The following is a 13,204-nucleotide window of genomic DNA, read 5'->3' on the forward strand; positions in this document are numbered from 1 at the left end:
TGGAAAATGCTATTAAAAGAGCAAGTAACAAATGAAAAGCTGGGACAGACTTAATGGTAAATACATGGCCTGGCAGTTCAGCACAGCTACATCCTGCTTGCCATCATTATTTAATACTGGCATCGATTGAAGGATGAGGCAGACCAGGGAACTCTCTGTGGGGTTACTTGAATACCATTTCACTGTGAGATTAAATAAGCCCACAGGTTTGGATCACGCTGTTTGATGGGAGATTTTAATTAATTGATTAAGTATCAGTGACTACTGCAGTTGAGCAGTAAACAACACCTCCTTCATCATCTCTGTGGGCAAACAAGTCCCTGCTAATTATCAGTGCCCAGCTCCAGGCTGGAAGCAGCACTGCATTAACCTGCTCCTCTGGAATAACAAGCTGTCCAGCCACTGTCCCACATGCTGTGGGAGCAGCTGCTGCCATGGATCAGGCACTGCTCCATCCCCACCTCGGGATGTCATTCCTGGTTGATAATCAAACATACAGCCTGCTTTGTCCAGCAGTTTATTCCCAAGTTGCCCCTGGCCAGGATGGTCTCTTTAGGCAAAGCAGATAAATTATTTTACAACCAGCCTGCTGATCACTGGCTGGAGATCAGTGGCTATGGGCATCAATTCCCCACTTCTATCTGTCCTTCCAACTAACCATTACTCTTCTCAACTGTACCACCTAAATCTTTTCCTCAGAGGTAATTGCCAGGAGTTTGGAAGCGAGGTCACAGCAAACAATAAGAAAGAAGGATGGGAAGGTGAAGATGGAATACCTTTCAGCAGGGGAAGTTTCCTTCCCTGGTTTGGGGGTGTGCAGCACCTCGTGTGTGCCCTGGAGCTGCAGGAGAGCAGAGCTGAGGATCGTGGAGCACGGCTTTCCCTGCCCGAGCAGCTGTCCTGGAATTGGATGTGGAGAAAAGCTGCAAGGGAACAAAAGGGAGGACAGAAAGCAGATACTCCCCATTTCTAGAGGTTCTAAGGAGCATTTTCCCTTATATGAGCAGAGTGAAACTCAGCCTTAGGAGAATTTGTCTTTTTAAAGAAACAAACCACTTTCTTTTCTTAACAGCCATTTTTATTGCTTTTGACAACACACCACTGGAGTGAAAGGAAATAATTTTCTGCTATTCTGTAGCTTCTTCCTTTGTTAGAGCAGGTATATTTCCTGGGACTATTGATAAGGGTAACTGGTTAACTTGTTACTGGTCATCCAATCTGACCATGCAAGTGAAAAGAGTGGGAAATCCCTCAAAGCATCACAAAACTGCCACCACTCTGGAGAGTGATTAACCAACATTTGCATGGAGAACAAGTTCTTACAGGCACTGCCAACAAGACTGAAAGTCTGTGTCTCAAGATGTCATCGCAGGGGCTCAGGCTTGAAAGTGTCACCAACATGTAGTTCAAGAATAATCAACAAAAACCTTTCCAAAGGACTTTGGCTGAAGTCCCTCACACACAAATCCTTCAAACCAGCCAGAAACAGTGTCCTGAGCCCCACCTTCAACCCCCAGCTCCTGCCACAGTCTAACCTTCAGCTACAAAATAAACACACACAGGGTTAACAATGAAGAATATTTACTTTCCTTCATATGGTACATTCTGTAAAGTGCTAAGTTCCTAAATTATACTGAGTTAAAATAATATACGGCTCTAGTATTTTAGACACAATAAATATAGAATGAGCCTTGTGCAACTGCACTTGCAAGTTTTATTCTTTTTTTAGTAGACAGCCTAAATTTAGTAGTCAAAATATCCTCCAATAGTGCTCCAAGAAAATCTAGGAAGCAGTTATAAATAAAATCACATCCTTCAGAGCTATCCTACGCACTTCTCCTGTCCACATTGCACGGGTAAGCAACGCTCCTGCGAGCATATGGAGCGAGGAAAAATAAGGAAGCTGAAAATTACCCAACAAAAAAAAAAAAAAACAACCCACCAAAATCCTACAAGTTAACACTACATATCCTCCTATAAATAGTCTGGCTTCCACATTTAATCTTAGTGCACACAACCCAGGTCTTTTATTTTTAACTCCCGTTAAAAAACTCTTCCAGGAAGAACATCTTGCAAGACACGGGTCGATTCATCCTCATCTTGCTCCTTTTTGCTGCAAAGTGGAAAGGACTCCTGCACGAACTGCCTGCACATTGGGCACTGCTGGAAATACTTGATGCAGCCATCACACAGGCACGTGTGTCTGCAGGGCAGGAGGACCCAGTTCACGGGGCCGTTCTGGCAAACAACACAGTCTTTGCTGTTTTCTTCCTGCAGTTCTGGTTCATCTCCAGCCAACCCGGCCTTTTCCAGCAGCCCTCTGTCAGTGCTGCTCTCACCAGGGAAGGTATCACTGGAGGAGGGTGCAGGACTATTTGCAGACATGAAGAGTTGCTAAAATACACATAAATAAAAATATTTAGAAGTGAACAAATTGTCCCAAAGTCTCACCCAATCTCTGCACACGCACAGGTGCAATGAAGCTCCACTGAGTCCATTCACTGGGTCAAACATTGCCAGACTCTGTGTGGGTCCTGGCAGCTGCCTAGCCTCCAGTTAAAGGCATTTCAGAAACATGAAATTACATTAAACAGTGGGAAAATATTAAAGATAAGTCCTCAGACCTTGGCTGCATCAAATCAACGTCAATCATGAACTTTAACAGAAGTGCTCAGGTTTTGAGCAGCTCGGGTTTGTTTCTGGTCCATCAATCTCTGTGCCTAGAGGGATCTTCTATCCATTCCTACCCAAATTATATCCACCACACTGTCAAATCTGCTTCATTCAACCCATTCTGCTCTTGCTCATATTCCAATCCCCTACTACTTTTTTTGTCTTATTTTATATGAAGCACAAATTCTTCTGGGCATGATTCCTAAGTATAGTGCAAGAACAAGGAATTTTTTAAAAGTAAGTTTCTTCTGAGGCTTTCCTGATTAAAAAGGAATTTTGAAGAAAGGAAATAGATATTCTGGAAAGAAGAAGCATTCAACAGTGAATTTCTTCCTACTGCTTTACTAAGTGGACACTAGGACTTCTAGATTAGAAGCAATTAATTTCTACAGGAAATCTTGAATATTTCCATGGAAAATATTTTTGTACAATAAGTGCCTGTGGCACTACTTAACTGATAAAATAATTTTAACTACCTTCCAGCTTTTTGCATGACAATGGAAGTCTTGTACTAATTTAGGCTCCTGAAAGCCTACACAAGCTAAAGTTAACAGTGTCATACACATGAAACCAGACTCTGTGCATGGCTTACCTTCAGGTCATGGTATTGACCTTGAGCTAGGAGGAGATACTGATACAAAATTCGGCAGGAAAGTCTGTAGCTTTCATCAGGAACGTGAATTACAGCCACCATTGCAATCTACAAACATAAAAAAATTCTATGTTTACTAACTTATCATTCAGGCTGAGAGAACTGGAGAAGAGAAGGCTCCAGGGAGAGCTCAGAGCCCCTTGCAGAGCCGAAAGGGGCTCCAGGAGAGCTGGAGAGGGACTGGGGACAAGGGATGGAGGGACAGGACACAGGGAATGGCTTCCACTGCCAGAGGGCAGGGATGGATGGGATATTGGGAAGGAATTCTTGGCTGTGAGAATGGTGAGGCCCTGGCACAGGGTGCCCAGAGAAGCTGTGGCTGCCCCTGGATCCCTGGAAGTGCCCAAGGCCAGGCTGGACGGGGCTTGGAGCAGCCTGGGACAGTGGGAGGTGTCCCTGCCCATGGCAGGGGTGAAATAAGATGATCTTTAAGATCCCTTCCAACCCATATTATTCCATGATTCTCTGATTTGCTTTGGTACAGCTTCTGATCTGCTTAATTCCTTAGACAATCAGGAATTCAACAATGTTGACTTTAAGCACTGATCAAAAAAACCAAACAAATACACTGGACAATGTGGCACAAGAGAGCCCTTGGTGCTCCTTCAGCTTCCCACCCTGCTTCCCCATGGAGCTCTTCTGTGGCCAGTTTATAGCAGAGACCTGCTCTGGCTGCTCCCACCTCATGGAATTACACCCCAAACTGAAAAGGCACCTGAGCAGACTTCTCCACTTTCTCCCCCTTCCCTCACAAACACACAGACTGCAGTTTTTAGACTCCACAAAATCACTAAGAAGTGATTGGCTTGTAATCTGAGCAGGCCAAAGACAAATTTCACTGGAAAGGATTCTGAACCCCCACGGGCTGACTTTAGATAATTCCTCTGGAAATACAAGCACTCTAAGCTTGCATGCTGTGCCTAACTACCCCCACCCTGCCCAAATTACGTAATAGCCTCTAAAAGGCTGAGAAAAAAGAAAGTGAAATTCAATATTATTGTAGTTCCCAGAAGCTGTCAAAAGAGAAATGAAATATAGAAGCTGTTTTGCTTTAAAAAGAAATTTAAAGGCAAATTAGACTTGCACTTCAAAATCCACACATGGCTAATTAAATACAGAGTTCAAATGTGTATGTACCTACACATATGGATTTATAAGAACTGATTTCACTATTCCTTGGCAAAAGAGTCTTTTTTTTTTTCTAAATCACAGTGCCTGAGAACTAAGCTTCCACTTTAGCCATGACAGTCTTCCAGTAATTTCTGTAACTTTTATATATGGTCATGCTAATTTTCTGGATCTAGAAGAAAATTATGGCACAAAACCAAGTAGGGATGATCTTACCACAAAACCAGTTAGGATGAAAATCAACCCCCTCCTCCAGGAAAGAGACAGTGGAACATCATCCACAGTGATGGACACCCACACAGACCCCCCAAATAATTCAAAATGGAATATCACACTGGCAAAGATCCATTTCCACACTCCATTTATATTTTACAAGTTTGTTTCAACAAACCAGACGCAAATCTGACATTTGTCTGTCAAGGAGTTCAGGTGGAGTTACTCCTTGACTGGATTTACAGATTCTAGATGTGTTTCTTTCCTCCAACAGTAGAGAAAAAATACCTCCCCCACTCTCCTTCCACCCTTTTCTTCTGTGTTAAGGCTCTAAAGTGAGGTGTTACAAATTCATGCCCATGCTAATGTCAAATACATTCAAATAATATATTTACAGTTTCTTTATGTTAAACTAATCTGACATCTGTACCTATAAAAATGTATTAAAACATTAAAACATCTCAAGTGGGGACAAGGAGGGAGGAAGGCAGTCCTAAAGTCAGGTGACAAGAAGCCAAGGACAGCCATCAGCTGGAATGGGGACAGATTTCTTAGGCACTGGTGTGATTACAGTGAATGCATGGAAAAGTCTTCAGTGGATTTAGGCAATTTGCTTCCAAGTTCAGTTGTGCTACTCTTCAAGGAGTTGGTGCAAGTAGATTATCAATCCAATGAAAAGATGGAAGATTAAAGTGTGTCTCAAATCATTCAGAGATCATCGATTTAGGGTTTATAAAGGGTATTGAACAGCATGTGGCAAGGCTGAAGCTGCTTTAATAGCAAGAGATTAGGAGGAGACCTGTTTTGGGGAGCTGAGTATCTCCTATCAGCCTCAAGCCAGACCTTCATCCCTTCCTGTAAGTTCCCTGGAGCTGGCTCCTGTGAGACACAACCATGACACAGACCTAGGGCAGAAAGGTAATTTCTAGGTTTCTAACAGCCAAGTCAGCAATCAGCTTCATATCCATGCCAGACACTTTTAAAAAAATCCTCCTGCCTTGCCAACAGAATCCAAGAGTCAGTATCAGCACAAGAGCTCCACCACAGGCCCGTGTGATCCCAGAAATCAGAGTAACAGGTTGCTAAACTGCCCCAACCCTCATTCCTCTGACCACAGGGACCTTGGCAGGCAGAAGCTTTGGGGAAATCACAAGCATCTGTTAAATGGTGTAGTGAGTAAGTAAAGAGTTAGCAATGTTTCTCCATTGCCTCTTCAAAGACTGAGGTTTGCAAGTTAAAGCTTTAACTGCTTTATTTTAGAAAATAAGAAAGTGAGGGACCAAATTTTAGGGAGCAAGAAAGTGAAGCTGAACCTGCTTTATTCAAGCCTCTAGCCTGAAACATTCCTTAAACACAGTGACCCTGAAATATACTCTGATATTACTTACAATATCGTATATTTCTCTGTCTTCTTCATCTGCTAACGTCAGCAATGCTACCAAGGGATAGCGAGCTCTAGGCACGGGGCCAAAATCCACAACTTGAGCATCTTCTGGTAACTGACAATATTTCTCTGCCTTGTCATTTTTTTTAATGCTTTGTCTGTGTCAAGGAAAACAATCAGTGGCTGCATTTGCAGACAAATGTGACGTTTGCATAAAGAGCATTTCTCATCGTGTTTGCTCATAAATGAGTTGTGCCAAAACCCGTGATGCATTCACCATCTTCAATGCTCTACGTGCCAAAAATCCCAGCATATATTGTCAAAACAATTCAAAAAAGGATACAAGTGCTGTTGTTTGTAGAGGTATTCGTTGTAGAGAGCATCCTCTAATGCCTGAGGAGTCTTTATCCTGAAGCAGTAGACGTGTTTCTGCAGTGCTTCGTGGAGTTTCTGGACATTGCAGCCCCAGTAGCAGGTAAGGACACAGTCCTCCAGGCAGTCTGGTGTCAGTGTTACACCCCCTTGGAGAAAGGGGAGAGGGATTTCATTAACTCACCACGTGTAGGAATCCTGGAATTGCTAACTCTAGATGCTTGAAGAGCTACAAGCAGAAAACAACTTCAGTGTCACCGAGTTTTATCACAGAACCATAAAATCATAGAATGGTTTGGGTTGGAAAGGACCCTAAAGCCCATCCAGTTCCAGCCTGTGCCATGGGCAGGGACACCTTCCACTGTCCCAGGCTGCTCCAAGCCCTGCCCAACCTGGCCTGGAACACTGCCAGGGATCCAGGGGCAGCCACAGCTTCTCTGGGCACCCTGTGCCAGGGTCTCACCACCCTCACAGCCAAGAATTCCTTCCCAATATCCCATCCATCCCTTCACTCTGGCAGTGGGAAGCCATTCCCTGTTTCCTGTCCCTCCAGCCCTTGTAAAAGTCTCTTCTTCTAGGCTCACTTCAGGTACTGAAAGGCTGCAATCAGGCCACCCCGAAAATCATAAACATTATAAAATAACAAAAATTATTTATCATTATAAACAAATCTTCTCATGATTTAGATTTAGCTTAGTGTTTATGGAAGTCAGTGAGGATTAGGAAGTGGGTGTGAGGAGATAAAATGGCTCATTAAACTCACAAAAATACCACATGCATTTTATGAATGGTAAATTTTAACTTCTGGTAACACTTTACACACTCACTGGCAGATACAAGAGCACAGGCCTTAGCCCAAAGTCCATTCCCTCCTGAGATAATGGTATTAATTGGATCACTCATTTACAAAACTTTCTGTGATCTCAAAGAATAAGGCTCTTGATCATGCAGAGGAGAAAAAGGTTATCTATGCTCTCCATTCTTTTTCCAAAAACCTGTCAACTTCTAAACACTTCCTGCACCAACAGGAGCAGGAGTGCTCAAAGCTCCTGAAAAATCCCAGTTACTGAATTGCTGGATTTATTGTGTCGGGGGTTTTATGTTGAGGGAGGGGGGAAATCTGCTGCAGCCCTTCCTCATGCATTGGAAGGCCCCACATCTGTGAGGGTGGAAGATGCTCAGCCTTGCTCACTGCTCCCCCAGTGATGCAGAAGGCCACGAATTCCACTTCCTGTGAGGGTGATTTCAGGAATGATAGGGATGGCTTGAACTCTGATCCAAACAGGTACTTAAATTCAGTTTCCATTAGAGAACAGATAGACAAAGAGGGTGATGATTTATTTATATATTTATTAAAAATAGTGCACTTCCAAACACTGCTGAAGATCTGGGCTTATTTTAAGTGGGTGGCACATATTCCATAATGTATTCTGTACAATTCTACAATTTCATGAAATTTATAGAAACGCCCACAGTGGTTGGTAATTTGCAAATGTTTTAGTTACTTAAAGATCTGTAATAGGAGGAAGTGTTCCATTAATGAGAATTAAACTGTACCTCCATATTCAAACATTTCACTTTTAAAAACACCATGTTTATAAACTATGTAAAAGTTTATTTCTGAAGAATTATGACAGAAAAAAAGGGTGAGAGCAAGAACAATGATCTTTAAGGTCCCTTCCAACCCAAACCATCCTGATTCTAGGCAGAAAATGCAAAGTACCGAGTTCAGGAATGCAAATTGACAAAAACCACCTAAGAAATCCACTGACTTGTTACTGAAGCTGCAGCAGGATTAGAGATCTCCAACCCAAAAGGATTCTTCACTTGTCTCATCCGTTTTTTCAGTACCCTTGTGCTGGATTCTGTCTCCTCTGAGTTCCTCAGAATAACAGGAACACCCAAACCAAACCTAGGAGACAAAAAACAACAAGAATGAACGTGTTACTGTTGACATATCTGATTTTTTTTTGGTCAGCTATAAATAGCAAGAAGCAGAATAAACAGAGATAGTTTGGCTTTCTAGAATATCTGCTAGGATGCATGGATAATATATCCTGCCATTTCGACTTCAGCTTTTTGTCAGAAGGCAGAATTCTGCACAGTGATGCAGACAATCTAAAAAAGGGGGAATATTTTGCTCTGGGCTTCCACAAAGGGAATAAAATTAACGAGAGTTGTCAGTGCCCTCTAGTGGTAAAGGATTAGGCCAGAATTTCCTCCCCTCTGAGTCCTGCAGAGCTGAGCACCATTCCAGCCTCCTCCCATGAGCAGGGACACTTTGCACTGTCCCAGTTTGCTCCAAGCCCCATCCAACGTGGCCTTGAACAATTCCAGGGATCCAGGGGCAGCCGCAGCTCCTCTGGGCACCCTGTGCCAGGGCCTCATCTCTGTCACAGCTAAGAATTCTTTCCTAATATCCCACCTCAAGCTGCTCTGTGTCCGTTTAAAGCCATTCCTTTCACTGAAACATTTGCATTTCATCAGTGGCATCATGGAAGGCTCTTGGCCACCCTTGATTTGAGCACACAGAGGGTCAGCTGTGTCTGCTACAAGGGAAAACACCCACAGGGACTTCCCTGGGGCTGTAGGGGAATATCCAGGTTAAACATCTCACAAAGAAACCAGAGGCAGCAGCTGTTTCCCCTCTTCAATATCCAAACCTCAACGGAGCCGATCTCTGCAGCTGCACGTAAAGGTGCATCCTGGTTTATACCAGAATCTGCCTGATTGTGAAGGAAAAATCCCTGTTCCTTGGAAACTTTCTTTGCTGGTTGAAAGCAACAGGATTATCCTCATGAAAACCAGCAAGATATAAGAGCCTCTGGTACAGTTTTTAGCAGCAGCTGAGGGCACAGAGGCCTTTCTGCTCCACATTAAGGTGTGGTTTTCTGTAAATTTTAAGTGTAGGAAGTATGAATAAAGTTATAAGTTTTTATTTTATGATCTAACAGTCCAGATCATAAGCTGTTAGAGGAGAACATTCATTTATTCAGAGCAGTGCTAGCTTAGAAACAGGAGGAATTTTTAAAGTTTAGTTAATGAATTAATGTTTCTGCAGAGCCAGACTTCCAACAGGTGCTGAGCCTTCAGCTCCTCCTAACAGGAGCATTCCCCCTCCAGCTAAAAATACAATGCCCAGGTAATCAGGTGATCTAAATTCCACTTCACCCCTGTGCCCAGGGCACCTGGGGGACTGGCTCTGGAAGCTGCCTGTGCATTAAGCCACTTGGACTGTGAGCAGAGCCACAGGTATCCAGGGCTGGCCATAGGAACAGACGCTCCTCCCATCACTGCAAGGCTCCACAAATGAACATGAACATTCCTCAACAGTTGGTGTTTTTCAGGCTGACTGACACCACCACAAACTCATCATTAAACAAATAAATGCTGAAAATTATAGGGGAGCCCAAATGCCACTGCAGCAATACCTCAGGTATTCTGTGCTCCGTGGCACCATTTGCATTTACAGTGCTCTGTGTGACAAATGAAGGATTTGAGTTGTTTTCCTGAGCAAGTTCAGGAGCACTTGAGCTGTAACTGCAGCTGCAGGCACGGGGAAATCCCTTGGAGGCTCCTGGTCATGGTCATGGCACAGGAGAATTCCAAGTGAGCAGCTGCCCACACATTCACCTGCTTGTATGTGCTGAGCTCCTGGCTACAGCTCCTCCTTGAAAAGCATACATTTCCATAAACTGCAATAACACCTAGTGCAGGTGCAGCTGGAATCTCTTAGCCTGAAAAAAAAAAAAGCCTCTGGACAGTCGTCTGTGTACCCAAAACACCAGTGGACAGGTGCACACATATAAGAATCTTGTAGCACACATCTATTTCAGACTTTTCGAGCAGGGGATTGCCAGCATTTAGTACAAGTAGATAAATAATGATTAAATTGGCTAAAGGATCAGTGGTTAGGGATAGATATGATGAAGATTAATCTAAATCATGGTTCAGTATCGTAATTTTTTAAAAGATACCTTTATCAGCAGCACTTTGCAGATATTAATGTGGAAACAATGGGAGGAAGTTCAACAACTCCAGTTTTATTTTCACCACAAGCCACACGACTCTGGTGTAGCCTCAATTCCTATATGCAAGATTTTGATTGCTGATCAATTTCTGCTCTTGGCAAGTACCAGCATTTACATTTACAGCCCCTCCTGAGAGTTAGGGACATTCAAGGAGCTGTTTCTGGAAAAGGCAACAGCGGCATTTTTGCGGCATCCTCTCAAACACAAGCAGAAACTCTTTCACTCACCACCCCGAGACATTTGAGAAAACCAGTTCACATATTCACAGAATCATTTAGGTTGCAAAAGACCCCGGCTGCACCCAGGGAGTTGTGCAGAGCCACAAGGGCCCTCCTGAGCCTCCTTTTCTCCAGGCTGAGCCCCTTCCCAGCTCCCTCAGCCTCTCCTGGGGCTCCAGAGCCTTCCCCAGCTCCGCTCCCTTCCCTGGACACACACACAGAGCTCCGTAGATACAAACGTATTGTTTCACAATATTATGAATGATATTACGGAAAACATTAAGAAAACAGTTCGGTATTACTAAAAGAGGAACGAGCTTAACAGAAATACGTATAATTTCTTTTTACAATTATTTTTATTGCTCGTTTAGAAGCCTAGGAGGGTTTGGGTTGGCAGGGACCGTTCCAAGCCCCTGCCGTGGGCCTGGCCTTGCCCCCCTCAGCACAGCCCAGGTCCCCTGGGCCGAGCCCCACCGGCCCCAGAGCACTGACCAGCCGAGGACGAGCGCGCTGGTGACGAGGAAGCAGACGGACACCAGGGCGATGTAAAACAGCGGCGAATACTCGTACAGCGTAACCAGGAACACGGCGGCCATCGGGCCGGCCGCACCGCCCTCAGCCCGCGACTGAAGCCGCTGCCCTCAGCCTGCCAGGGATGGGGCGGGACCATGGCGGCACCGAGTGAAGCCGCTGCCCTCAGCCTGCCAGGAACGGGGCGGCACCGAGTGAAGCCGCTGCCCTCAGCCTGCCAGGAACGGGGCGGCACCGAGTGAAGCCGCTGCCCTCAGCCTGCCAGGGACGGGGCGGCACCGAGTGAAGCCGCTGCCCTCAGCCTGCCAGGGACGGGGCGGCACCGAGTGAAGCCGCTGCCCTCAGCCTGCCAGGGACGGGGCGGCACCGAGTGAAGCCGCTGCCCTCAGCCTGCCAGGAACGGGGCGGCACCGAGTGAAGCCGCTGCCCTCAACCTGCCAGGGATGGGGCGGGACCATGGCGGGAACGAGTGAAGCCGCTGTCCTCAGCCTGCCAGGGACAGGGGGAAGGCATGGTGGCAGTGAGTGAAGCCGCTGCCCTCAGCCTTCCATAAACGGGACAGAGGGAAGCCATGGTGGTAGTGAGTGAAGTCGCTGCCCTCAGTCTGCCCAGAGCAGGGGGAAGCCATGGATGGCGGCACCCAGTGAAGCCGCTGCCCTCAGCCTGCCGGGATGGGGCTGCCAGGGATGAAGTGGGAGTATGGCAGCCCCAGGGTTCCAGGGTTGGCACAGACACATGAAACGTCACATATGAAAAAATAAAGAAAACTTTATTGAGATACTTGACCAAAAATCAAAATAACATTTGTATCCATATACATATAACAACTTTGACAGTTTATTCCAGCTCCTATATCTATAGCTATTATATATTCTATGACACTTGTGACATGAAATATGCCAATTCTAGTATTACAATTTTTCTAACTTGTAGGTATAAGAATTAAATATTATTGCAAATAATACCAGTTAATGTATTATACAATATAGTTATACAAAAAGTTATCTAAATACAGTAAAAATAAAGAGTAATTTCTAAACTTTTCCCCTATTGAAATCGATGTTCATCCATCAGGCCCGATCCTCCTTCAAATGGCTCCATCATCAAGGAAATGCAGGCCTCTGCATGGAAAAGCATTGCTAGATGCAGTTAATGCAGATCGAGTTAAGAGATGCAGTGAGGAGGGGCAGGGTCTGGCAGGAGCCCTGAGCCTCTGCCCCAGCTCAGCTCTGTGTGCTGGCTGCTCACAGAGATGTGCGGCTCGCCTTGGCCAGCCCAAAGAGCATCTCCAGCAGGAAGCTTTTCTTCACGCAGGCCACTGTCTGTGCTCCTCCAAAAGCCTGCCCAGCTCACCTGCACCCTCCTGCTCGTATTCCTATTCATTTGAACCAGCGTGTCCACTTCTTTATCATTTTCGTGGTTCTCAACATTTTCTTCAGGTCTTTGAAGGCCCTCTTGAACTGAAGCCTTCTCTGCTTGATTTCCATCCTGCGCCTCCTCGCCTGTGCCTCAGCTCGCTGGGCCTTGGCTCTCTGTGCCTCATCTCTTGTGGCTGCCCTTCTGTGCCTGATCCAGAGCCTTAAAGGCAGGAGCAGCAGTTCAGCAGCAGCCCACAAGTGCCACTGTTACAAGTCAGTCCAGAGCAGGGGTCCCCAAGGCCTGGCACTCTGCCCCAGGCTGTCCTGCACCAGCTCCTGAAGCAGCTGAGTCACCTCCTGCTCCAGGTAATCAAAGCACTGCTCCATGCACTGAAATGTGATATCCATACAGACTACCCTCCACCAGCTGTGGTGACTGGATAAGGCTTTATAAAGCAAGAGAAGGATTATTGTGCCTACATCCTTTGCATTCTCCAATCCCAAACTGCCTTTTCTGAATCCTAACCCTTCCAAGAACTCTGTGAAACCCAGAGGAGAGGTGCCTGCTGTGTCCCCATTCCTGCTGTGCCTTATGTCCCTGTGTTCAGGTGGGCACAGAGACTCCTGCCTGCCCCATGTCCTGT

General features: G+C 45.4%; 1 protein-coding gene across 2 annotated transcripts; it reads right to left on the bottom strand.

The window, feature by feature from the left end:
* Window positions 1-1,564: 1,564 nt before the first annotated feature.
* On the bottom strand, window positions 1,565-11,418 carry CGRRF1 (cell growth regulator with ring finger domain 1). 2 transcript variants are annotated; one of them, XM_014871450.2, is made up of 6 exons: window positions 11,164-11,418; window positions 8,195-8,334; window positions 6,394-6,571; window positions 6,055-6,202; window positions 3,266-3,373; window positions 1,565-2,394 (listed from the first exon to the last, which is right to left on the bottom strand). In XM_014871450.2, the coding sequence occupies exons 1-6, from the start codon at window positions 11,265-11,267 to the stop codon at window positions 2,044-2,046; spliced, it is 1,029 nt and encodes a 342-aa protein (XP_014726936.2). In that variant the 5' UTR covers window positions 11,268-11,418; the 3' UTR covers window positions 1,565-2,043. The 2 variants fall into 2 exon arrangements, with proteins under 2 accessions (XP_014726936.2, XP_088022516.1); XM_088166390.1 differs by lacking the exon at window positions 11,164-11,418 and adding an exon at window positions 10,400-10,544.
* Between the last annotated feature and the right edge of the window lie 1,786 nt (window positions 11,419-13,204).

Source organism: Sturnus vulgaris, chromosome 6 (genome assembly GCF_052056855.1).
Source record: "Sturnus vulgaris isolate bStuVul1 chromosome 6, bStuVul1.hap1, whole genome shotgun sequence".
Taxonomy (NCBI): domain Eukaryota; kingdom Metazoa; phylum Chordata; class Aves; order Passeriformes; family Sturnidae; genus Sturnus; species Sturnus vulgaris.